Source organism: Centrocercus urophasianus, unplaced genomic scaffold (assembly GCF_019232065.1).
Source record: "Centrocercus urophasianus isolate 14NV4802_14NV808 unplaced genomic scaffold, USGS_Curo_1.0 seq_15, whole genome shotgun sequence".
NCBI lineage: Eukaryota > Metazoa > Chordata > Aves > Galliformes > Phasianidae > Centrocercus > Centrocercus urophasianus.
Genome location: NW_024884697.1, coordinates 84,781 through 111,003, shown reverse-complemented (window position 1 = coordinate 111,003; position 26,223 = coordinate 84,781). Strand labels below are relative to the sequence as shown.

The following is a 26,223-nucleotide window of genomic DNA, read 5'->3' as shown; positions in this document are numbered from 1 at the left end:
TTCTCTTTCTCCTTCCCTTTCTCCTTTTTCCTTTCCTTTCTCCTCCTATTTCTCTTTCTCCTTCCCTTTCTTTTCCCTTTCCCCTTCCTTTTCCCCACCCATCTGTTGGGGTGGTGCTCCCCAGAAGTCAGTACTGGGGTCCATTCTATTTAATATCTTTATTGAGGATCTGAATGATGGAATCGAGTACACCCCTCAGTAAGTTTGCAGACAACACCAAGTCGGGGGGAAGTGTTGATCTCCTGAGGGTAGGAAGGTCCTTCATAGGGACCGGGACATATTGGATTGATGGGCTGAGGTCAATGGGATGAAGTTCAACAAGATCAAGTGCTGGATCCTGTAGTCCGGTTACAATAACCCTTTCTGAGGGCACCTGGTGATTAAAATGTGCGTTTATTGCTTATTACGGGGCTCAGATTATTTATTTTTCTGCCAGTCGAGAAGATCAAACACTCCCACACAAAATGACGGAGCGGGCCCTTTAAGGCCAATTTCCCGCCCTCCTCAGCCCCGTCCAATCAGCTGCGGGCGGGGGGACGTGGCTCAGAGAGAAGGAAGGGACCTGCCTCTACAACTGAGGGTAGAAGCTTGAGTGACAGTTTTCTGACCAATCAGACGGCATGCTGTCAGGCGGGGAGGCGGGTCTTCCGGTGGGAACTGCTGCGCCTTCCGGTAGGAACCGCAGCTCGAAGGGAGGAGGGCGAGTGCTGGCGACATGATCAAGAAGTTTGACAAAAAGGACGAGGAGTCCGGTCCGTTGCTGACGGCAGGGAGGGGGAAGGAGGAGGAGGCAGCGGGATCAGGGCTGGGCGGTGTTTCCCTGCGGGGAACGCATATTAGGAGGGCAGGGCGTGTGTGGCCTGAAACGGTGGTGAGGGGAGCGGGTAACGGCCTCTGAGGAACGGGGCTCGGCTTCATCGCTCTTGAGGAGCGGTGTTGGGACACCGGCCTTCCTCACACGGAGACTTTGTGGCTTGGACAGCACTGGGAGCGCCCACGCTGAGTGCAGATGTGGTGAATGGGGCTGTAGGCTGAATGTTTTCACTCCACGAAGTCGTCTGGAAATTAAGTTTAGGTTGCACCGGACCCATTCTCTATTGAGGTCTTCTAACCCCCAGTTCAAGTTGCACGTGGTCACTGTGTTGAGTCTGTGCACTGTTAAGGTCTTGCACTGGAAGCCCAGGCGGCCAAAAGTATCCTGGGCTGTGTCAATGGAGAGGGAGACAGCAGGGCAGGGACGGGACTGTTTTCCTCTGCTCTGACCTCGTGAGGTCCCACCTGGAGTCCTGTGTCCATGTATGGGCCTAAGCATAAGGATGTGGGCCTTTTCAAATGGGTCCAATGGATGGCCGTGAAGATGCTCAGAGGGCTGGAGCTCCTTTCCTACTGAGATAGGCTGAGGCAGCAGGGCTTTTTCAGCTTAGAGAATGGAATGCTCTAGTGAAATCTTGTGGCGTTCTGGTGCTTAAAGGGAATTGATAGGCAGGAGAGAAGTCAACATTTGATGTATGTGGATAGTGATAGGACAAAGGGTAACAGTTTCTAGACTTAAAAGGGGAGATTGTGTTGCCAGCAGGATCAGGGAAGTGATTGTTCCCCTGTACTCAGCACTGGTGAGGCTGCACCTGCAAGAAAGACATTGAGGCCCTGGAGGGGGTTCGAAGAACGGCAACAAAGCTGGTGAGGGGTCTGGAGCACAGGCCTTATGAGGAGCAGCTGAAGGAGCTGGGAATGTTCAGCCTGGAGAAGAGGAGGCTCAGGGGAGACCTCATTGCTCTCTATAACTTCCTGAAGGGAGGTTGTGGTGAGCTGGGGGTCGGCCTCTGCTCTGGTGTCATCAGTGATAGGACCAGGGGGAATGGCTTCAAGCTACGGCAGGGGAGATTCAGGCTGGACATCAGGAAATACTACTTCTCTGAAAGAGTGGTCAGGCAGTGCAATGGGCTGCCAAGGGAGGTGGTGGAGTCACTGACCCTGGAGGTGTTCAAGGAACATTTGGATGTTGTGTTGAGGGATATGGTGTAGCGAGAGCTATTGGTGATAAGTGGATGGTTGGACTGGGTGATACTGTGAATGTTTTCCAACTTTGGAGATTCTATTCTATGATTTAGTTTGGATGTCAAGGGAAATTTTTCACTGAGAGTGATGAGGTGCTTGCACAGGTTGCCCAGAGAAGCTATGGGTGCCCCATCCCTGAAGGTGTTCAATGCCAGGTTGGATGTGGACATGGGCAGCTTCATTTGGTGTCTGATTTAGTGGCTGGCAACCCTGCCTGTGGCAGAGGTTTGGAGCTAGATGATCTTTGAGGTCCCTTCCAACCCAAGCCATTCTGTGATTCCCAAGAGGGACTGATTGGATTGAGTTTTCTTTCATTCTGCTTGCGGTGTGAGAACTGAAGGATGAGTGAATGGAAAATGAAACATTACTGTTGGAGAGAAGGGCTCAGATGTAGGGTTTGGAGGGATCTGTGTGTCCATATCAGTGATTCTGAGAGGTATTTTCACCAGCAATGTGAATTAGAAGGTTTCTCTCTATGCTGCCAGCAGAGAAATGTCATCTCAAAGAAGTTAAATGTTTAGCACTCCTCAGAAATCTTAGAGAAGAACAGTATTTTACCTTCCTTATATTCCCTGAAACCAAAGGCTTCTCTGCTTTCTCTGAGACTCAAACTCAGTTTATTAGATGTCTAATATGTAGCTTATATATCTAATATATGAGATGGATAATCATTGATGTAGCTGGTTCCAAAATAGGGCAAAAGAGTTGAAATGTTCCTCTGTAACAGGACAAGAGGTGGATTAGAGCTTGTAGAAAAACCCAGGGTAGAAGGAGCCATATGAATCTTCCATCCTCTCTTTCCTCTTTTAAAAAGAAATAAATGTGAGCAAAATTAACACCCTGTTTCCCCTTCTGAAATGTTTTTGAAGCCCTCTTGCAGATTTTGGTTGCTTTGGCTTTTTTTTTTGGTATATAAAGAGAGCATTAAGGCAACTTCACCAGTAAGTCATTTTCTTGTTGCTCGTTTTCCGGCTGCGTTGGAAGATGATCACCCCTTACATATACAACTGAATTATGTTCTCTGTTTTGATAAATGTATTTTCTTAACCATGAGGTCTCTCTTCTTCCTCAGGTAGTGGTTCCAATCCTTTCCAGAATTTGGAGAAGAGTGCTGTGCTTCAGGAGGTACGAATGGTTTTGAAGCATTAGCAGCTTGAGGAGGAGTTACAGTGCAGCTAGCAGGAGATGTGAACAATTAAATGTGGATAGCTGATTTAAAATCACACTGGGTGGATGTGAAAGTGCACACAGTGTTACTCAGTGATGGTTCTATGCATGGCAGTTTGATCTTTCTGAAGAACTGACCTGCCTGCTTTCATGTATTAAAAAGCTTCCTGCAGCTTGGTGTACCACCAAGTGGTGAGGTGAAAGGGTGGTTAAATAAACAAGGAATTTTTGGGGGTGGCAAACAGCTGCAAAAAGGAGCCTCAGTTTTTCTGTTCTGTGCTGAATCATTGGGCAGCAGATGCTATGAAAGGAGCAGAGTTGAGATATTCTAGATTATACTTCTATTTTAAATTATATTGCCAGTACCAAACAGTAAACTGAATCACTGTGTCCAGTTCAGATTACTGCCTATCCAGCTTGAACTGAATGCTAAGAGGATGTTCCTTGGGATGCATTTTAGAATGAAAAAAGTTATGAGCTGCTGAGGTGGAGAACAAACTGCTTTCAAGGAGAAATTATTATTGTTGGGTTATTTTGTAAGAAGTATTTGTGCTGAGTTTGCAGGCACGGATCTTTAATGAGACTCCTATAAATCCACGAAGATGCCTGCACATACTTACCAAGATCCTTTACTTGCTGAACCAGGTAACTGTCGTTGTGTCTTATCACCCAGATTGCACGTTCATGAGGTGAATTTCTGATTACTTTCATTTTGGAAGAGGTTTTGTGCCTCCTGCAGTCAGATTCAGCACAACTACGCCACAGACAGGGAACTCGTGACGTAGCATCATGTTTCCCTTTCTGACTTTCCCTCTAAGGTGAGATATGCCTGTGTCCCTAAAGCTCTTCAGTCTTTTTCTGAGTGCCAAGTGACAGCTGTTACTGCCCATGATGCACTGAGGCATCATGTAATGAAGTCATATATATTCACCTGACTGAAATAGAGGTGAAATGAGAACAGAAGGCAGAGGGAGAGGGAGTGAAAGGTTCTTTTTGTTTGTGAAGAAGTTGGAAGCGTGGTAAGGAAGGAAGATTTACTGTAGGTTACTGTGGAATCAGGATTCCTGCATGCACCTACCTGAGTCAGGGCAGTTTCTAACATAGTTACCATCAGCTGGGATGGCTCTGTGCTGTTCAGTGCTGATTGGCACAAGTCATCTCTAAGTACATCCTTCTTAACAAAACCAAAGCAATAGCTGACACAGTGACATCAGAAGAGGGAACAGAGGCTACTTGACAAACTGTTCCATCATTTTGGATGGCACTTTGATTGAGACCAAGTGTGTAACTGTGGTGACCTTGGTGTGTGTTCCCTGGGAAACACAAGGCAAGGGTAGAACTGTCGTTCCCAAGAAGAAAAAGTCTTCAAAGAGAAGATTCTTGCTGTGTGAGTGGGGATTCTAAATAGAGGTTTACAAGTGGAGGCTAGTGGATAATTACAGTTCTCTCCTCTCTCATCTTATGTGCTATTTTCAGGGTGAACATTTTGGAACCACTGAAGCTACAGAAGCCTTTTTTGCAATGACCAGATTGTTTCAGTCTAATGATGTAAGTACCCAGTGGTTAATGATTTCTGTCTCCTTGGTTTTGGCTGGATTCACAGTAATTACAAAACAGTTCCAGGCTTTGGGAAGAGGGCGAGGCAAGCACTTCAGTGAGCAAGTTCAGTGAGCAAACCACTTGCTGGAGGCAATTCCCCATTTGGATACAAATGACTGAATAATAACATGCAGTTACTTCTGCAGGTTGGTTTTGGTGGTTTATTTATTATTTTTTTTTCCTGAGCTGAATTCCTCTTGTGAAAAATATGAACAATCACTGAAAGCTTGGTATACAAATCAGTAGAATTCTATGAATGGTTCCTGCGCTTGCGAATAATCCACACCTGCTTAGTTCTCTGAATAAAATTAACAACTTGTTTGTGAATTCAGATACTTCTATTCACTTGAATGGCCTGGCCTGCTCTATTTGTGAATCAGTTTGCAGTAGAATCATGGAATGGTCTGGAAGGGACCACAGAGATCATCAAGCTTCAAACTCATCTGCCACAGGCAAGGTTGCCAAGTCCTAGATTGAGTGCTAGATCAGATTGCCCGGGGCCCTCCATCCAGCCTTTTCTTGAACACTTTCAGGAACAGAGCACCCACAGCCTCTCTGGGCAGCCTGTTCCAGCACCACACCACTTTCTCAGTGAAAAATTTCCCCCCTGACATCTAATCTAAATCTTTCCTCCTTCCATTTAAAACCGTTCCCCCTTGTCCTGTCACTCTCAACTGTCTAGAAAGTTTCTTTCCTTTCTGTTTGTCATCTCCCTTTAAATACTGGAAGGCCATTATTAGATCTTCCTGCAGCCTTCTCTTCTAGAGACTGAACAAGCTTGAGTGTTTGAGACTGTCTTTATAGGAGAGGTGCTCCAGCCCTCTGATTGTCTTCGTGGCCCTCCTCTGGACCCTCCTCCTGTGTTGGAAACCCCAGATGCAGTGCTCCATATGGGGCTCACAGGGGCAAAGCAGAGTGGGATAATTATGTCCCTTGCCCTGCTGGCCACCTCTCCTCTGATGCAGTCCAGGATAGTGTTGGCTTTCTGGGCTGTAAGCACACACAATTGGCTAGGGTTCAATTTATCATCTGTTATCCCAGGTATTTATACAAACTTGGGGAAGATCTCCTCGAGAGCAGCCCTGAGGGGAAGGACTTGGGGGTCTTGGTGGACAAGAAGCTGGACATGAACCAGCAGTGTGTGCTTGCAGCCCAGAAGGCCAACTGTGTTCTGGGCTGCATTAAAAAAGGAGTGACCAGCAGGGAGAGGGAGGTGTTTGTACCCCTTTACTCAGCTCTTGTGAGGCCCCATCTGCAGCACTGCGTCCAGGCCTGGGGCCCCCAGTACAGGAAGGATGGGGAGCTCTTGGAGTGGGTCCAAAGAAGGGCCACTAAGATGATCAGGGGGCTGGAGCACCTCTGCTATGAGGAAAGGTTGAGGAAACTGGGCTTGTTTAGCTTGGAGTAGACTGTGGGAAGACCTCATCGTGGCCTTCCAGTACTTGAAAGGAGCACTTAAACAAGACAGGGAATGGCTGTTTATGAGGATGGATAGTGATAGGACAAGGGGGAACGGTTTTAAACTGAGACGGGGAGATTTAGATTGGATATTAGGAAGAAGTTTTTCACTCAGAGGGTGGTGAGGCACTGGAACAGTTGCCTAAGGAGGCTGTGGATGCCCCTGGATCCCTGGAGGCATTCAAGGCCAGGCTGGATGTGGCTCTGTGCAGCCTGGTGTGGTGGTTGGTGACCCTGCACACAGCAGGGGGGTTGAAACTGGATGATCTTTGTGGTCCTTTTCAACCCAGGCCATTCTATAATTCAATGACATCTCCCTTATCTCTCTTATTTGTTTTCTGATTTGTCTGAAAGCAAGAAAACTGTTGTCTGCTTACCAAACATGGTTTTACTTTCATACTTTGTACAGACACAGGGGGAAGAGTTCTGTGTCTTGTTTATTTTTGAAACTTCTAGGGAGTGTTCATTTGTTACTGCTTTTGAGTTTAATGATTTCCTGCAATGTTCTTTCACAGCAAACCCTTAGAAGAATGTGCTACCTTACTATCAAAGAGATGGCCAATATTTCTGAGGACGTCATCATTGTCACAAGCAGGTAGTACAACTTCAGGAAAGACAGAATCAGAGCTCTGAAGCAAGTAGCTGCATTGAAAGATGTTTGTTTTAACTGCTGGGCTTTTCTTTAATCCTGTTGAGTGAAGGAGCTAAATAAGCCAGGTCCATGGCAAAGCAATTTAATGGACAGTGTATTTTATAATGTTATGTATTTCTACAGACTTCTAATGTTACTAATTTTCAAATAGCTAATTCTTAAGATGTTTCAAGCCATTCTGGATCCTTGCAGTTATGTGGTAACTGCTTGAACAGTAATTAAATGAGAGGAGCTGAATGTCACAAACAAAGTGAGGTACTGAGATGCTCAGGGAGTGTTAACAGGCTCTCTTTGGTTATTTCAGCTTGACCAAAGACATGACAGGGAAGGAAGACTTATATCGAGGCCCAGCCATCAGAGCTCTCTGCCGGATCACTGATGTAAGTACAAATCACAACACTTTTGTTTCAGAGTTGACAAGTGTATTTAAAATCAAGTGTCTGTTCTGTAACAGGGTGCATTCTTAGAATAGAAGGAGCTGCCACTGCTCTGAAGCCATCTACTGGACAAGGGGGAATGGTCTTAAACTGAGACAGGGGAGGTTTAGGCTGGATATTAGGAGAAGCTTTTCACTCAGAGGGTGGTGACACATTGGAACAGGTTGCCCAAGGAGGCTGTGGATGCCCCTGGATCCCTGGAGGCATTCAAGGCCACGCTGGATGTGGCTCTGGGCAGCCTGGTGTGGTGGTTGGTGACCCTGCACACAGCAGGGGGCTTGAATCATAGAATTGTAGAATCACAAGGTTGGAAAGGACCTGCAAGACCATCTAGTCCAACCATCCTCCCATCACCATTCCTACCACGAGCCACTAAACCATATCTCATAGCTCCTCATCCAGATGCCTCCTGAACACTGCCAGGGACGGCGACTCCACCACCTCCCTGGGCAGCCATTCCAGTGCCTGACCACTCTCTGAGAGAAGAAGTTTTTCCTCATGTCTGATCTTAGCCTCCCTTCAGGAAGTTGTACAGTGCAACGAGGTCTCCCCTGAGCCTCCTCTTCTGCAGACTGAACAATCCCAGCTCCCTCAGCTGCTCCTCGTAAGACTTGTGCTCCAGACCCCTCACCAGTTTCATTGCCCTTCTCTGAACACGCTCCAGGGCCTCAACATCTTTCCTGTAGTGAGGGGCCCAAAACTGAACACAATACTCGAGGGGCGGCCTCACCAGTGCTGAGTACAGGGGGATGATCACCTCCCTGCTCCTGCTGGCCACACTATTTCTGATGCAGGCCAGCATGCCATTGGCCCTCTTGGCCACCTGGGCACACTGTGGGCTCATGTTCAGCCGAGCATCAACCAACACCCCCAGGTCCCTTTCCTCTTCACACTCATCCAGCCACTCATCCCCAAGCCTGTAACGCTGCATGGGGTTACTGTGGCCAAAGTGCAGGACCTGATCCCACTCACCTCAGCCCAGTGATCAGCTGATCTAGATCCCCCTGAAGGGCCTCCCTACCCTCAGGCAAATCGATGCTACCTCCCAATTTGGTGTCATCTGCAAACCTACTGAGAGTGCACTCAATTCCTTCATGAACTCCATGCTCATTGTGGTCCTTTTCAACCTGGGCCATTCTATGATTCTATGTTAGTGATGTGATAGTTCTGTGGAGCTATAGCACTAAAACCATGCAGTTAAAAGGCAGGAGCTTTGGAGGTATGGTTTTTGCTCTAAGATCACTTTGCTGTGGACTTGGATTGTGTCACTGAACCTTCAGGAGCTGGCACTTGCAGAAATAAGTGTTTTTAGAATCAGATGAAGTGGATTATATCCATTTTTTTGGGGTATGTTCTGCATATGTTTTTTATCTTAAAACTGCCCTTATGTTCTGCCTCTAGCCTTTGAGTATCAATACTTTTCTTCCCCTCCTTTTTCACAGGGTACAATGTTACAAGCTATTGAGAGATACATGAAGCAAGCCATTGTGGACAAAGTCCCCAGCGTGTCTAGTTCTGCATTGGTGTCTTCCTTAGTAAGTAAAGCAGCAGATCATTGTACATCTGTGCATTCTAGGAGGAGAATCTGTGTTTCTAGGAGAAGTAGTGTGCTGTTTGTGTAGCAGTGGAATTTCCTGGGTCTCAAACAGTCTCTCATCTCCATCTCCTTTAATATTCTCTCCCTTTTCAAGTACATTGTTTATAACAGCTGAAGTGCAAATTGTTCAGTATGTAGTTAGTATGGAACATTAATTTAACCAGTGAGGGGCTTGTCTTGGTTTTCAAAAGTGAAGTGCACTGATGGCCATGAAAATGCTTAACAGCTTGGTGAGTAAATAAGAACAACCTGTTCTGTGCTGGGAAAAAATGGGCGCTGGTGGTTCTGAACTGCAACAGAAAGTAAAAGCAGCTTGCTCTGTGCTATGCAAATAAGAAATCAGTGGAATTGCTGCCCTGAATAGACTGCCATACAAGATTATTTTTGTTGATACGTAGTAGAAGGGACAGCTGAAGACTTTCACTGTGTTTTCTCCATTAAGAGCAAAGGCTGGAAAATATCTTGCTTGTTTAATGTTTGTATTAAAGGGGGGAAGAACAAGTGAAAGGCTGAGACTGAGGTGCAAGAGAAGCAGTGGTTTATAAGGGCATTGGGTAAAGAGGCTGGCCTCACTGGTGGATCAAAGCAATACACTTCACAGTGCTTCTGATATTAGCTTGTTTGCAGTCTCAGTTTGTGGCTTCTTGCAGCATATGATGAAGATCAGTTATGATGTAGTCAAACGATGGATCAACGAAGCTCAGGAGGCAGCTTCCAGTGACAACATCATGGTACAGGTATGTGTCAGTGCTATTCTGTAAGTTCTTCAAGCAACCTTGGGAAAAAAACATTAACATCAATTACTTTTTTTTATTATTATTATATTTTTTTTAATGGTAATTTTGACTTGAAGGAAATGATTCCACAGCTTCAAAAATCACAAGTTTTCCCACAACCCCCACTGCATGTTTATTAATTAAGAGATGGTGCTTTATTGCAATCCTCTGCCCTTTCCCCACAAGTCTTCTGGTGGCTGGAATGCCACTGTTCATTCCATATGTTCAGTGTTATGAGACAGAATGAGCACCAAATGTACAAAACCAGCTTTGTTGGTGGTTGGTCAGCAGCTTGGTTAAGCTTTATGTAATCTAGTCCTATGGCAAAAGAACCTTAGCAAGCAACTGGAAGTGTTCCTTTTTCTTCAGTTTGGACTTCTGTACTTTACAGTTTGTGCTGCTTATGGTTTGGACTTCCAATGTGTCAAGGATTTTCTAGTCAGCTGTGATTTCAAGGGGTATCTTGGAAGTTAAGCATGCTCTATAAAAGCAAGCTTTAGTGTGCATCACAGTTAAGTAAGCTGAAGAATTCTGACATTTAATGGGGAGAAAAGGGAAGAAAGTAACTGAAGAGCTGTTTTTAGGCTTTCTCAATGGGAAGGCAGGAAAAAGAAATACCGCATATCTTTGCTGCTCGTCAGGAAACTCAGATCATTTGAGATTAGAAGGAAGTAACGCTGGGAAACTGCAATTGTAAGACGCAGAAGAGGGCTAACAACCTGCCTTTTTCCAACTGCAGTGTGTGTTTAATGCCTTCATGTGTTCTTGTGCCTGGTTTTGGTTTCTTAGTACCATGCCTTGGGGCTGCTCTACCACCTCAGAAAAAATGACCGTCTCGCAGTTTCCAAGATGCTGAATAAGTTCACCAAGTCTGGCCTGAAATCCCAGTTTGCTTACTGCATGCTGATCAGGATTGCAAGCAAACTCTTGAAGGAATCTGAAGAGGGGTAAGAAAGAAGCAGCATGTGAATTACCAAATTAATTGTGCTTTGAGGTAGAAGTAGGCAGAGCTGATGCCTGGAGGTTTGTGTGGTAGTTGTGTGGTGAGGTTTGGGTTTTTTGGTTTGGGTTTGGCACCATACCAACAGAATTCACTTGGCAGTGGGATTAAAACTGCTGAGCCATCTCGGGAGGGGAGGAGGCTGTTGTGCTTTTCTAGTTAGGTGCAGTTCAAACACAATATCTACCTGTATTACAGCCATACAGACAGAAGCCTCTATCCTAATCTGATCTCATACTAGCAGAGATCTATGAGAAAGTCATCTCCTGATGCAATTCTTTGACTGGTGAACGTTTTTGTTAGTGATGTGTAATACATAATTAACAAGGTATTTCTAGAACACAGGAGTTGTGGCTTGTAGATGAGCTTAAGATGAATGGAATAGTAGGGGATTGGAGTTTTGTTGTTCAAGTATGAGTTGAGCAACGCAACAGAGCAAGAAACAAGAGAACCATGTGCTAACTGTGCCTTCTGTCATGTTCTCAACAACACCACGTTGGGATCTGTGTGTAGTTCAGCATCACAGTGTGAAATTTCTTCTGTTTGTAGGCATGAAAGTCCACTGTTTGACTTCATTGAGAGCTGCCTGCGGAACAAACACGAAATGGTTATTTATGAAGCTGCTTCTGCAATCATCCATTTGCCAAACTGCACAGCAAGGGAGCTGGCACCTGCTGTTTCAGGTTGGTTCAAGAGTCCTTTTTACCATCTTTCTTAGCTGTTAGAAAGGGTGGAAAAACACATTGGAGAGATGAGTACAGCTTAACTGAAGCACTGGAGTCAAAATGTAAATGCTCTGATTGTCAAGTTCAGGGCCTTCTGGATGGGAAGTGGTTTGATTCCTTCTTCCCCATTTCCTTCAGAGCTGTAGAGAGGGGGCAGCAGAGGTGCTATCAACAGAAAGAGGAGGTGGGAGGGAAAAGGTAGAGGACTTGATAGCACAGATGTGACACTTACTACTAGAAAACAGCTTGTTATTGTTGTAAGGTGTAAAACTGAAGGCCGTGTTTAATCTGCTTTTGAAACTAGTGATAAATGACAAATAGAACTGCATGAATGCTCAGCATGCCATCTGCAGTTGGATGGGAATACGTGAGACTTCCCTCTCCCATTTTTAGAAAGAGATTACATTTAATTTTCTGCAGCAGTGACTTCTGACTGTATTGTTTGCCCCTCTCAATATCAGAGGGGTGGTACAAGGCAACTTCCTTTTCCACATCTGTTGTGGGCATAAGAGCTCTCATAAGGTGCCTAGAGCCAGGTTTTGTTTGACATCTCTCCTCTGTAGCATTTTGTCATGAGTTACTTCTCTTGATTCTTTATTTTCAGTGCTCCAGCTTTTCTGTAGTTCTCCCAAACCTGTCTTGAGATACGCAGCTGTACGGACCCTTAATAAAGTGAGTGCTTCAAGATCTTCTAAACAAGCACAAGAGCATCAGAGAAAGCCAGACTTTGGTGCCTGATGGTGTGTTGCCTAAAACAGAGCAACTATTCATGTGATTACTGTATTCAGAAATACTCCTTGTTGGAGGATTGTCTTTTCCATGCCAGATATTCTGGTGTAACAGAAATCTTTTCTGCATTCAAGCTGTATTTGCTCATTTCTGGACCACAAGGCTGTAGCTGGATAACTTGTGAGCTCTTCAACTATGTAAGAAGCAGAACCTTGAATATTTAATTCTGTGAAAGGTATAAATAAAATGTGTGGAGGAAATGACATTCTGATTCCAAAGCTACAGCAGTAGTAGAGCAAGACTTGGGTCAAGCCATGCTGTAGAGTTAGGGTAGTGTGGTTAGGTGGTTGGATTCGATGATCTTTAAGGTCTTTTTCTCAACCTGAGTGATTCTGTGTGGCTGCCAAACCCTTACAGCTTTGAAATGGTTTCCTTTGCAGGTGGCCATGAAGCATCCATCTGCAGTCACTGCCTGCAACCTGGACCTGGAAAACCTCATCACCGACTCCAACCGCAGCATCGCTACCCTCGCCATCACCACCCTGCTGAAGACAGGGAGTGAGAGCAGCGTGGACAGGCTCATGAAACAGATCTCTTCCTTCGTGTCAGAAATATCAGATGAGTTTAAGGTGTGGCATTGGAGGCCTCTGCTCTTTCCAGCTGCAGGTTTTTCTCCCATTCTTGTTTTTATTAAGCTTTTCCCGTTTGTTAAACCCTCCAGTGATTTATTAGTAAGTCTGATAAAGGCAGCTTTATATTCAGAAGGTGTGCTTGTCTGTTTTCCAGCTGTCAAAATAGAAAAGAAGACTGTGGGGAGACCTCATTGTGGCCTTCCTGTACTTGAAAGGAGCACTTAAACAAGACAGGGAATGGCTGTTTGTGAGGATGGATAGTGATAGGACAAGGGGGAATGGTTTTAAACTGAGACAGGGGAGATTTAGATTGGATATTAGGAGGAAGTTTTTCACTCAGAGGGTGATGAGGCACTGGAACAGGCTGCCCAAGGAGGCTGTGGATGCCCCTGGATCCGTGGAGGCATTCAAGGCCAGGCTGGATGTGGCTCTGTGCAGCCTGGTGCAGTGGTTGGTGACCCTGCACACAGCAGGGGGGTTGAAACTGGATGATCTTTGTGGTCCTTTCAGCTCAGGCCATTCTGTGATTCTGTGAAATACACTGTTTCATTTCCTCTCATCACTCCAAAAAAGGTGAAACATCATTTGGTAGATAACTGTCTCCTGTGCATTTTCCTAGAAAATTCTCTACTGTCTTCTGCTTGCCAATTTGGAGAGGGATTTTAACTGTTCTACTTGAGTCTGTATTGCTTCAGTCTGTAAAGTCACTGTAAAATCAGGTAATGACTTGGCTAGGGGTTGTTCATCTTACATTTCCCCCTCACACTGCAGAGTTGCCTTGAGGAATATAACATGAGTACAGAAAGCTGATATCAGTGTGCAGAGGTCTTATCAAAACTTACTGCTTTTAATAAGCAAAAGAAGTAAGTTTGAAACTGCAAAGAGCTCTAGGGACAAAATATGACCTGTCAAGTTAGAATTAGATTAGGGTCATTAGAGGGCAGAGGGAGGAATGGGCCTTTGAATTCATTCCAGAATACAGCAGAGCCAAGTCTTGCAGCATGTTGACGTGGAGCTGTTAATGCATTCCTGCTGAGAGTCCACAGCCAGATTTCATCCTCCTTGTACAAGAATGTAATCTGTCAAGGTGAAAGTTTGAGATGGTGAGAAGCCTGTGCCTTCACAGAAAGATAAATGTGTGACTAACACGCATCTGTGTTGTTCTGCAGGTGGTGGTAGTGCAGGCTATCAGTGCTCTGTGCCAGAAATACCCTCGGAAACACAGCGTCATGATGACTTTCCTCTCCAACATGCTCAGGGATGATGTATGTTTGAAACTTCCTTGGTGTAGTTCTTGGCAGGTAGCTCTGGTGGTGGGAAGGGTCTCTTGTTTTACATCACTGGCTGCATAGCAATGGCCTGAGTGATCACCAAAACCCTGTTTATTTTGTGGGTCAAACCTGTCTAAAAGATGCTTGTGAACTAGAGCTGGTACGTTAAAAAAAAGGAGATCTGAAGAAATTCTAAGATTCTGTGCCTATATTGACCCATGGGAACTGGGAAGACCCTATGAGATTATCCAGCCTTCCTGCTCTCTTCTGTTAGTATAAATGTGTTATTTTTCCTTCATGGGAAGAAGTAATCGAAGCTTGAGGGGAGCTGTGCAGCTCTGTGGTCTGAGCTCTGCCTGCCTGGTGAGTGTTCTTGTTTTTCTCTTCCCAGGGAGGCTTTGAGTACAAGCGAGCCATTGTGGACTGTATAATTAGCATCATTGAGGAGAATCCTGAGAGTAAGGAATCTGGCTTGGCTCACCTCTGCGAGTTCATTGAAGACTGTGAGCACACTGTCCTTGCCACAAAGATCCTGCACCTGCTGGGAAAAGAGGGGCCCAGGACTCCATCCCCATCCAAGTACATCCGTTTTATATTCAACAGGGTGGTGCTGGAGAACGAGGCTGTGAGGGCTGGTAAGTTCTCCTCCAAAGCTCCATGGATTCGTGTCTCATTTCTGTTTGAAATCTCAGGGCTGAAAATGGGTGTGGGAGGCAATGGTTATTCCAGAGGTATTAAGAAGTAACTCCTGTGCATCGCCTGTGAAAAGGACTTTATGCTACCTGGAATGAGGTCATCTGGTGGAGAATTCTCTTGGAAAGAGGGTTGCAGGGCTGTTAAGGTGACCTTGGTCTGTAATCCCTAACACTTATCTATTTCCTTCTGAAAATACTGGTGTAGTTTATATCATATAACATAATCATATAACATATATCACTAAAGGGTTCGTGGTATGAAAGTGACAACCTTAGCAATTGTGACTGCAGGAGAACAGTGCACAGAGCACTGAATCATGCTGTGAAAACGTTTGCAGATAGCTTTAGCACCACTGACACCTCCCTTTTTTCTCTTCTAGCTGCTGTAAGTGCATTAGCAAAATTTGGTGCCCAAAATGAGAATCTTCTTCCAAGCATCTTGGTGCTTTTGCAGAGGTGGGTGGGTATGAGTGCTGTATGTGCTGAGAGCTGGTGACACTGGGCAGTCTGTTTCCATGAAGAAGCAAGTTAGACCAAACCAGAACTCCAAATGTGGAGGCTCTGCTGAGCAGAGGGTGTCTCTTTATGTCTGCAAGGAGCCCAGGACTGCTGAAGGTGTCAGTGCAAGGTGTGGTTAGTCATCAATCATCTGACAATCTGATGTGAGAATGTTCCTTAGAGGGCAGTAAGTCTACAGTGCCTCAGTAAGCATGCATACTTCTGCATTCATCTGTAGTAAGAAGGCAGGTTTCCGTGCTACTCAGAAAGAGCAACTTGTGTGTGGCTGAGCAGTGATCTCAGCTGTTCCAGTTTCACAGATCTGCATCTCTTGCCTTCATGTTTGGTCTGTACCTTCCTGAGAGAGCTGACTGCTGCCCTCCTGTTCTCCACAACAGGTGTATGATGGACAGCGATGATGAGGTTCGGGACAGAGCAACGTTCTACTTGAATGTTCTTCAGCAGAGGCAGATAGCCCTGAATGCTGCCTATATTTTTAATGGTGAGTGATAGGGAGGATTCTGTGCACCCTTTGAAGGCTGAGCTGTTATTTAACTGCTGCTGTAAGAAGACTACAAAACCTCTTTTGTAACTTGGGTCAGAATAACCAGAAGGAGCATAACTTCTAGAACTGTCACTTTGCTAGGCAATATTTATGACAACTGAGAATGGCATATTTAGCATAATATGGGAAAAGCTGTCTAGATAAACAGCAGGAAAGCTGGATGGGTGTTTTCATCATTGCTTCCTCTGCTTGGACCAAGTTTCTTAACCTTTGTTCTGTTTTCTCCATGAAAAAAAAAAAGATATTTCAACCTCTTTGCTGTGACAGTTGGTTATAAAAATGTTTTATGGTCCTGTGGCTAAAAGGTCATGCAAGTGAAGTGTTTAAGGTTTAAGACTATTGCAGCATGACTTCTCTCAAGTGATCTGCTTAGACTCCAGTACCCTTTGGAAAGGCAAATTTCTCTGTCATCTTCAGAGCAGCTTTTTTATTCTGCACAGGATCTTGATGTACTTCATGTGTGTGCATGTATGCAAGTGTGTGTGTGTTTATTAAGAAATTGAAGTACTTTTACCAGCTGTTTGTTAGCCCAAGTCTATCTAGCTGTGAGCTCTAGACTCCATACAGTTTTTCTCTGCAGTCTGATCCAATGGACAGGCTCCAGAGAAGAACTTTTTGAATAATTTGACTTGATCTCAAGAAGGATGTGGCTGAAACACTGGTAAGTTTTTTCAGACACTGATGCCTTGTTGCTTCTAGTGCAGTGGACAATACAAAACTGGCTGTGTTCATTTGTCAACCCTGTATCATAGTGCCTGTAGGTTTTTGACAGTTCCGTCTGTCAAACCTTCTGTCTGCTGTTCTGTGTCACAGGGCTGACTGTCTCTGTTCCTGGAATGGAGAAAGCCCTGCACCAATATACACTGGAACCTTCTGACAAACCTTTTGATATGAAAACAGTTCCGCTGGCCACTGCACCCATCTTTGAACAGAAAGCAGGTAATAATGCTCAGGCTTTCTATAATCAGGTTCTAGGCAAGACTGTAAGCATTCAGGTTGCCATAATGACACTTGGTGTCTGTGAACTGCTTGCTGTCCTGGTAGGATGAGGCCAAGACTGTGACTCAGCTGAAGGCTGAACCAAATCACTTCACTGGCTTCCTTTGATCTTCCATCTTGACCTTGCAAAACCTTTCTAGAAAATGTTGTGGGATTTTTTTTTTTTCCCCCTTTCTACTTTTCTTATCTTTTAGATATGGGATTTCAAATTCCCTGGGTTGAATGTTCTCACATAAGCAGAGTAAAGAAGTTAATGACTTCTGAGAAATGACAGCTTGTCTCGAGTACTGCTGTGCTCATGTATCACAGCTGTGGTTGTGCTGCATACTGAAACTGGAGCAGTCATGCAGTCAGTGTAGTGAGCTTTTTGCTGGCTGTTCTAGATTACAGTGCACTTTCTTTATCAAATCTCTCCTTTCCATGCAATCCAATATTGCCCAGCAGAAGAGACTTTTAAATGCACATGTAACGAAGTGGCAGAAGGTGTGAAATGCTACAGGCTGATGAGTTTTTAGCAGAGACACAAAGGCATTGAGAAGTGCACAGTGGAGCTGACAGCACAATGTCTTTTCTTCTCACAGAGATTTCCCTAGTGACCAGCAAACCTGAAAAAGTTGCTCCTTCACGTCAGGATATATTCCAAGGTATGTGAGAGGATTCATGTTTGAAGTAGTGGGAGGATTGCTACAGGTCAGGTGGGAGGAATGAACAAGGCTGTCACTGAGTGTCTGTTTCCTTTTCCTCTCTGTGCAGAGCAACTGGCAGCCATTCCAGAGTTCAAGAGCTTGGGGCCGTTATTCAAGTCTTCAGAACCAGTGCAGCTCACAGAAGCAGAAACAGAGTACTTTGTTCGTTGTATCAAACATGTGTTCACAAATCACATCGTTTTCCAGGTAAGGGCACCACATCTGGAGGTTGGTGTCCCTCCCTGTGGTGGGTGGGGGTTGGATCTTGATGGCCTTTCTATGATTCTAAGGGAAAATAAGCACTGCTGCCAGAGCATTGTAGCTAATTTGGGGGAAGCTGCTGATTAGAAATGCTGCGTCTGCACTTCAGACCTTTTCATTCTATACTTCTGCAGTTTGATTGCACAAACACGTTAAATGATCAGCTGTTAGAAAGAGTCACTGTGCAGATGGAGCCATCGGATGCTTATGATGTGATCTGCTGCATCCCAGCACCCAGCCTGGCTTACAACCAGCCAGGCATGTGTTACACCCTCGTCCAGATGCCCCAGGATGACCCCACTGCAGGTATCAATCAGCTGTTGAACTGTTCAGGCTGTGGGATTTGAGCCCATATTGAGATTCCAGTGCTGCTTTTCTCATCTGCCATACATGCTGGTTTTTGTGTAGGGTCTGTTTGTGCAAAATAGCACACGTGATTCTTTTTTTTTCACCATTCATATTGGATGATTAAAAATGAGATGGTAATGAGGAACAGAATGCAGATGGTATGGGAAACTGAATTTATTACCTTGAGTCAATGAAAGCACGGATGCTGGGGTAGTGTTTGGGAATAGAATCAGCAAAACAAAAATGCTAACGGAGGAAAATCAATGGGTAGATTACACCTTTATTTCTTTCTAATTTGTTCACACTTCAAGTAAGTTCAGTTGGATTTGAAGTTGATTTAACGTGACTCAGCTTATCAGTGGATGTCTTGGTTAGCACTCTAAACCAGAGAAGATCAGAACTAGTTTGAATCCCTAAACTCTGTTTTTTGGATCATAGTCCACTTGTCAGGAACCCTTGCAGTGTTTGTCCTGGTGGCTGATGCAGACCAGGCCACAGTTCAGCACTCTGCAAGTTGGTGGAGCTGTGCTTGTCCCACTGTGGAATGCTCCCCCTCTGAGATCTTCCTTTGATCTTCATCTTGGAGTCTAGGGGAAATTTTTTAAGATGGAAAGCGTTTTGGCCACTGCCGCGTCTCTGTCTTTTGGGGAAAAGCTGATGTATTTTCCTCCAAACTCCTTTTTGGGAAGCAAGGGCTCAAACAGAAGAAACTGCACCACTAACCTGTATGGACTTTTCCTTTCCTCCCCAGTTGCTTGTACTTTCAGTTGCACAATGAAGTTTACTGTCCGGGACTGTGACCCAAACACAGGAGTCCCAGATGAAGATGGCTATGATGATGAGTACGTGGTGAGTTCTGTCTTCTTGTCATGAATTCTGAGTACGTGGCCATTGCACCAACAGTTTTCTTTCAGATCTGAAGCCCATCAAAGAGAACACAGGGTGTACCTGAAACACTATTTCCAAAATCTCTTAGCTCATGACTGCTTAGATCCTTACCCAAAACCATACTTCTGCCAAAAGTCAGTTTGGCTTTAGTGCCCTGTGAAAACAGGATTTGTGGTAGCAGGTGTGAAGGAAGTAATAACTCTGACTCAAAAAGCAACTGCCCCATTTTCTGCTCTCCTTTGGTGCCACTGTTTCTTTTCTGTATATTTTTCTTCTAAGCTTTACAGATGGCCACCACAAATACTGATTTTTTTTTTCTTCTCTGCTTTTTTTAGTGTATTATTACGCATTTCTTCTGAAATTGAAGCCAGTCATGCCAGAGTTGTCTCATCAAAGTGCTGCTCTGCCTTTGTTTTTCTTTTTAAGAGTTGGATCCTTCTCGTAAGTGGCAGCTGAAAATCTCCCTTTTTTCTTTCTGTCAGTTGGAAGATTTGGAGGTGACGGTGTCTGACCATATTCAGAAGGTTTTGAAGCCCAACTTTGCAGCTGCATGGGAAGAAGTGGGAGATGACTTTGAGAAAGAAGAAACCTTTGCACTGGGTTCAATCAAAACCCTCGACGGTAAGATGATTTGTCCTCATTTATCACTGACCCATGCAGTAGTAATCCTGGTAAATCTTCCATTCTAAGAAGGTAGTTAGTGTGGGAGGAGGAGGATTTGCTGCCTTCCAGTGTCGTATCACGTCCCAGCCACAAAGCTTTGTGTTGCAGTGCTGGGACTGTCGTGAGTGGAAGCTTGGCAGTGCCTTTTTAGGCTGTTAAAGACAGCAGGAAGGACATCACAAGTCAGTTCTCACAGAAAGCTTGGCACTGAACTGGAGATAACGTTCTTTTTCATTTTCTGAATGCAGAAGCTGTCAACAACATCATCAAGTTCTTGGGCATGCAGCCCTGTGAGCGATCAGATAAAGTGCCAGAGAACAAAAATTCTCACACGCTCTACTTAGCTGGTACGTATTCACACTGTTTTCATCCATGTTTCTCAGATTTTTTACTAAATGATGGGAAATAGGCAAGGAGATTCTGCTCTTGTTCCTCTCTGTGGAGAGCTGTGAGTTTTGCATGCAGCTGGTGCTCATTTTGCAGCCTGCCACTGTGGGTGTACTCAGGCTAGGCCTTGTGTCTCAGCATGAAGGTATTCTGCATGTGGGGACAGCAGTGAATCCTTTGAAGAAGAACTTCCAGAAACACCTAACTAAATTCCTTGCCAAAAGTAGGTTTCTAGGACTGTTTTGTTTTCGAGTTCCAGAAAAAGCCTCATCCTAAAATGGCCTGTTGTGTCACATTTATTTGGTGACTGTGGTTCAGGCTTATGCTTCTGGGCAGCTCCTGGAAGTTGAGACACTGGATTTTGCCTTCACGGCAGAATCTGGAGGTACAAAGTACAAAGGCAGTGTTGCCTTTGCCAACTGGAAGTGAGCTTTAGCTATTCCCTTCCTGGTTTTTGTCCATGTAAATCTGCTTGGCCCCTCAGCAACTCATATTGAGTCTGGATGTCTGTTATTACCTTCAGTCTTGGCCTCAAGAGCTGAAGGAATTTAAAGTTTCGGTTTAATCCCCAGTCTCAGTGCAAATGGCCACAAGCTCAATGTGTCTTGTTGTTTTTGCTCTTCAGGTGTATACAGAGGTGGTTGTGATGTGCTGGTAAGGTCCAGGCTTGCGCTGGGAGATGGCGTGACCATGCAGGTGACAGTCAGAAGCAAGGAAGAAATGCCTGTAGATGTCATCCTGGCTTCTGTAGGCTGAGCGTTACGGCGCTTCAGCTGCGGTGGGAGCTTTGCAAACAGCAGCTGGATGTACACCAGATCAAGCTGTCTGTCTGTCCTTCTGCATGTTGTTTTTACTCCTCCATTTGGTAAATATTTTGTATGATGTTACAGTAGTGGCTGGCTGGTACTGAGCCTTTCCCTTGTCCTTTCCCTCAGCATCACTCGCTCATTCCTCTCTAACTTATTGTCTCTGGCCGCTGGCAGTAGAGCAGGGAAAATAAAAGATGTAGGTGGTAAGAAAAATGGAACTGGAATTTTGTCAAAACTGATTTTTATTAACAGAAAATAAACGCTGGTCCAAATGGTAGAATTCCTATGAATGACTGTTCAATAAAATAGAAAATTCTTCTTCTAATTCCATCTGCTTCTAAGCCTTCAGTTCAAAAAATGAGCCCACAGGGGCTGTTCACTTAGCAGAAGCCCCTTATTCCTAAAGGGGTGCTGTTAAATTCAAGTAGTTAAAAAACAACAAAACCTTGCAGACTCTGCTAGCCCATAAATGTACAATTTTTAAAATAATTTTGTGTAAAATAGAGACCAAAAAACCTGATGTATATAGAGATTAAACTTCACCTATGAATGGCATATTCCTTTTGCACTGTGGAATATCAATTCTCTGAACCTTATCAGATTGTACCAAACACCACTGCAGCTTTCTCCTGGGCTTCAAGCTGTGAAAAGTCCTGGTAATAGAGGGGGAAGGAGGGATCTTGTGCTGACTTCCATGTAGGAAGAGATTACCAAAGCCAAAATTAGGGTGCTTAGATGCCCCTTGACAGTTGCAAATACAGCGTAGCATCACTGTCTATACTTTGAGGGTTTACAGATTCAAAGTCTTATAGCTGGAGATAAAGCTCAAGGTCTCTTGAGCTGTAAACAGAGAGAACAGAGCTGCAGCAGCTCAGAAGGAGTTGATGAAGTTCAAATATGCATTCAGGAAGCCTGTTGGATCCTCCAGCTGGGGGTAGTGGCTGATGTGGTCATCCAGCACCGACACTGTGGACATGGGAAGCATTTTTCTGTTGGAAATGAATGGAGCAAGACTTAAGCACAGGAACTGCAGCAGGCACAGAAAGCCACCAGCTGATGAATGCCTTCTTTCACAGTTGGGATTCTCTCCATAACTTGGATTTTGGCATCAGAAACCCTCCAAGAGCTGCAGGTGACCCCTGTTCTATTTTCTGGAATCAACCACATCAGACAGTTAAGATTTATCATCACATGCACGATAGCTGTGACTAAGAATTGTGACTTTGATGCCTAAAACTGGGAAACAATTAACAAACTACTGTCCAGCCTGACTGTGTAGATTGGAGGTGAAAAGGAAAACCAACCTATGGAAAGGGAACTGAGACAAAACCCCCCATATAACGAAACCCCAGCTGCATACTGCTGCTCTGTGTCTTACTTGTAAAGCTGGAGAAACTCTGGGTGTGGATTCACAGGGTCCAGGGGCCCGTAGATTAAATGCACTGCAAGAAAGAAGCACAAATTGAACTTCTGTATCCATGGACATCCTTAACCGAGCCAAGGAGGTGACCCAACTGAACCTGCACAGATCCAACTTGAGCCTCGTTATCATCAGCATTGCAAGAAGCTCCTTGATGAATGGAAGGAAGCCAGCACCACGCTCCAGTGCCTCCAGGGATGGGAGCCTCACTCCAAATGGGGAAAAAAAAAGAAAGTTCCTACTTACGTGGGACAGAGGTGGACATCAAAGCCCCGACCCAGCGGTCTCTGTGCTTCTTCCTCTGGTTTATGTACTGCAAAATACTGAAGAGATGCCCATCGTTACACAGCTGATGCATTCAGATCACACCCCGCATCTTTTTTGGGGTAAACAGTGATCCCAAAGCCCAACAGAAGCAGCTGGAGACTGAGGATCCTGCATCCTGACGCCTGGCTGAGCGCTGGCAACCTTCGAAAGCGTCAAACTCAAGAGCTCCTGCAGAAATCCCAGCGGCCTACCTGTCCACGACGAGATTGCCGTCGTTGGTCCTCACCACCGTCCACATGTCCCAGTACTCTGCCTGTGAGGGCTGCGTGTACGGCCCAAAGACTGCTCCAAGCCTGAAAAGAATCCAGGGCACAAAAAGGGTCGGCGCTCCCCCGTTATAGAATCATAGAATCATAGAATCACCGAGGTTGGAAAAGACCTAAAAGATCACCCAGTCCAACCGTTCACCTATTCCCAATAGCTCCCACTAAACCACGTCCCTCAACACAACATCCAGTCTTTCCTTGAACACCCCCAGGCTTGGTGACTCCACCACCTCCCTGGGCATCCATTCCAGTGCCTGACCACCCTTTCTGAAAAGTAATACTTCCTGATGTCCAGCCTGAATCTCCCCTGCCGTAGCTTGAAGCCATTCCCCCTGGTCCTATCACTGATGACACGAGAGAAGAGGCCGACCCCCAGCTCACCACAACCTCCCTTCAGGAAGTTATAGAGAGCAATGAGGTCTCCCCTGAGCCTCCTCTTCTCCAGGCTGAACATTCCCAGCTCCTTCAGTCTCTCCTCATCAGCCCTGTGTTCCAGACCCCTCACCAGCTTTGTTGCCCTCCTTTGAACACGTTCCAGGGCCTCAATATCTTTCTTGCAGTGAGGGGCCCAAAACTGGGCACAGTACTGGAGGTGCGGCCTCACCAGTGCTGAATACAGGGGAACAATCACCTCTCTGTTCCTGCTTGCAAAGCTGTTTCTGATGCAAGCCAGGATGCCATTGGACTTCTTGGCCACCTGGGCACACTGTCGGCTCATGTTCAGCCGAGCATCAATCAATACCCCCAGGTCCATTTCCTCTATGCAGTCCTCCAGCCACACCGCCCCAAGCCTGTAGCGTCACCTGGGATTGTTGTAGCCGAAGTGCAGGACCCAGCATTTGGCCTTGTTGAAACTCATCCCATTGGCTTCAGCCCAGCTCTCCAGCCTGTCCAGATCCCTCTGTAGGGCCTCGCTACCCCCAGGCAGATCCACACTTCCAGGCAATTTGGTGTCATCTGCGAATTTACTGAGGGTGCACTCGATGCCCACATCAAGGTCATCAATAAAGATATTGAGGAGGAGCTGTGGAGCACGTGGGTGCCAGCAAACCCTACGACTCATCCCCCAAAGACGCTTCGCATTCGTCCCGAAGGCTTTTTGGAAATCAAAGAAATGAGCAACATCTGGTGAAAATACAAACCTGATCCTATACCCCATAAAGGGTGGTTTAGAGGTTTTATTGCAATTCCATCCTCATAGGAGAGAAGGATTCCAGCAAAATAAACCACTTTTCCAACCTCGGTTTGATTATTTAAATTCAGGTGCAAACCTCTGCTTGGACAGTGCCTGGGATTTATGTTTCTTTACCAAATACCCTTCTCCACATCCCCCACCCATGGATGGAACTCACCATCGCAGAGCCCAACTCACCCTCTGGAGAAGAAGAAGAAGTTCATCAGCCTCGTGATGATGGGGGACAGCAAGCCCCCATCCTTGAGAACCTGGGGCAGAAACAAAAAGCAGGTGGCACCACTGCAGGGCACAGATGGGTGATTCTGGTGTGTTTTTCCCACAGGCTCACCTTCTGTATGAATCTGGGGTAGTACGTTTCGGGGAAAATTCCTGGAAGGATCACAGAGAACAGAGGTGTAATGCTGTAATAATTGTTTTGTTCTGCATTCCTCAGTCTTTCAGCAATCATAGTAAAAATCTGAGCCGAAGGACCTCTAAAATCTGACCCTACCACCCATCCCGATGTGCTGGGCAAACCTCACCTCCGTTGGACAAGCAGAGGCTGTTGATCAGGATGCTGCCAGTTTTATTGTGCTCATACCTGGGAACAGAAGGGGAGATGGAGAAACACCTTCTGCAAACTGGGGGGGCATCTCTAAGAAAGCCCTTCCAACCCAACATCCCACAATTCTACGACCTCTAACATCCTTTGCAACCCAACATCCCACGATTCCGTGATCTCTAACATCCTTTCCAACCCAACATTTCATGATTCCATGATCTCTAACATCCTTTCCAACCCAACATCCCACAATTCTATGACCTCTAACATCCTTTCCAACCCAACATCTCATGATTCCATGATCTCTAACATCCTTTCCAACCCAACATCCCACAATTCTACGATGTCTAACGTCCCTTCCAACCCAACCTCCAACGACTCTACGGCCTCTAAGGTCCCTTCCAAAACAACCATTTGATTCTATGAACGTGGAGCAGCCAGCCCAGCAACCTGTGGAGCAGCTCCTGTGCAACCGTATCCCCATAATCGTGGGACAGGAGGTTTATCCTCTGGTGGTGGAGGCCGAGGTGACGGACCAGCCGCTCGACGATGCTGGCTTGCTCAAAGATGGAGTAGTGGTGGGGCCTCTGCCAAGGAAAGCAGAATCACCGTGAGAGCATGTGAACCCACAGACACTTCAAAATAAACACCCTGATGGAGATGTCCCCGTAATCATTCTCCATCTGCCCTAGAGGACATCACACCCAAGAGAAGGTGGCACATTGACTGAACCCATCTCCACTATCAACCTTATTTATTCCTTCTGCTATTAGAATGTCTCATTCTTTTTTTTGGAACGGGGGAAGAAATTGGGATGTGAAACCCAAATGAACACCAATTCCCAAAACCCCAGTAGCTCCTCTTTCCAGGCTTACGTACAGGCTTGTCGCTGAACCCGAATCCTACAAAATCCAGAGCAATCACCCGGTGGAAGCGTTGGGTCAGTCCTTCCCATATCTGCAAGGAAGAAAAAAATGTAGGAAAACAGGAGTTTTGCCAGGAGGGAGGAATCCCAGCGGGGTGTCCTCATGTTCTCACCTTGCTCCAGTCATAGCTGGAGGTTGGGAAGCCATGCAGGAGGATGACAATGTCGGAGCTGCCCACAGCACCAGTGGAATCTGTGGAGGGAATGGAAGGACCTCAAGATGTGGCACCACCAAAACAAAAGGATTTTAGCCCAAATATCGCCCGCAACCCAATTTCCTGGTGGCCATGGAGGTGTCCTTACCTCTGTAGAAGATGCTTTGGTGTTTGTAGGTGAAGAAAGCTCCAGAGGCCTTCCAGGAGAGCAGCGCTGGGGAGAGCCGTGGGGGTGGGATGTGGAGGTACACAGCCAGGAGTGGGACGCTGAGCAGCCCCACCTGCACCCACCACTCCTTCATCCTGCAGGAGGTGGGATAGCTCGTCCCTATAACTTCATCCCCACAAATGGCCATCCACCCCATATCCCCCCATCCCTATAACCTCATGTCCCCATAACCTCACATCCCCATAACCTCCCCCAAAGTCCCTGTAACCTTGCATCCTCATAACCTCCCCCAAAGTCCCCATAACCTCACATCCCCATAACCACC

The 26,223-nt window shown here is 45.8% G+C and overlaps 2 protein-coding genes across 6 annotated transcripts in view; one reads left to right on the top strand and one right to left on the bottom strand.

Moving 5' to 3' along the window:
- Positions 1-659: 659 nt before the first annotated feature.
- COPG2 (COPI coat complex subunit gamma 2) lies at positions 660-21,225 on the top strand. 2 transcript variants are annotated; one of them, XM_042815688.1, is made up of 24 exons: positions 660-752; positions 3,131-3,183; positions 3,790-3,870; positions 4,702-4,773; positions 6,798-6,877; positions 7,239-7,314; positions 8,814-8,906; positions 9,619-9,705; positions 10,534-10,691; positions 11,294-11,427; positions 12,074-12,141; positions 12,639-12,827; positions 14,000-14,095; positions 14,493-14,736; positions 15,177-15,252; positions 15,693-15,796; positions 16,673-16,798; positions 17,440-17,502; positions 17,612-17,751; positions 17,940-18,111; positions 18,905-19,002; positions 19,524-19,662; positions 19,953-20,051; positions 20,717-21,225. In XM_042815688.1, the coding sequence occupies exons 1-24, from the start codon at positions 716-718 to the stop codon at positions 20,845-20,847; spliced, it is 2,616 nt and encodes an 871-aa protein (XP_042671622.1). In that variant the 5' UTR covers positions 660-715; the 3' UTR covers positions 20,848-21,225. The 2 variants fall into 2 exon arrangements, with proteins under 2 accessions (XP_042671622.1, XP_042671624.1); XM_042815690.1 differs by lacking the exons at positions 660-752; positions 3,131-3,183; positions 3,790-3,870 and adding an exon at positions 4,843-4,970 and having other exon boundaries at positions 4,699-4,773.
- MEST overlaps positions 21,125-26,223 on the bottom strand; it is a 5,931-nt gene continuing 832 nt past the window's right edge. For 3 of the 4 annotated variants that reach the window (XM_042815694.1, XM_042815692.1, XM_042815693.1), the window contains exons 2-12: positions 25,878-26,032; positions 25,688-25,767; positions 25,529-25,606; positions 25,100-25,236; positions 24,630-24,688; positions 24,437-24,477; positions 24,286-24,356; positions 22,839-22,940; positions 22,567-22,643; positions 22,279-22,342; positions 21,125-21,889 (exon numbers count right to left, since the gene is read on the bottom strand). In XM_042815694.1, coding sequence (XP_042671628.1) covers positions 21,772-21,889; positions 22,279-22,342; positions 22,567-22,643; positions 22,839-22,940; positions 24,286-24,356; positions 24,437-24,477; positions 24,630-24,688; positions 25,100-25,236; positions 25,529-25,606; positions 25,688-25,767; positions 25,878-26,031 — 981 coding nt within the window. In that variant the 5' untranslated portion in view covers position 26,032 and the 3' untranslated portion in view covers positions 21,125-21,771. Of the gene's footprint in view, positions 21,890-22,278; positions 22,343-22,566; positions 22,644-22,838; positions 22,941-24,285; positions 24,357-24,436; positions 24,478-24,629; positions 24,689-25,099; positions 25,237-25,528; positions 25,607-25,687; positions 25,768-25,877; positions 26,091-26,223 lie in introns of those variants that run through there. The other variant, XM_042815691.1, reaches the window with a different exon arrangement.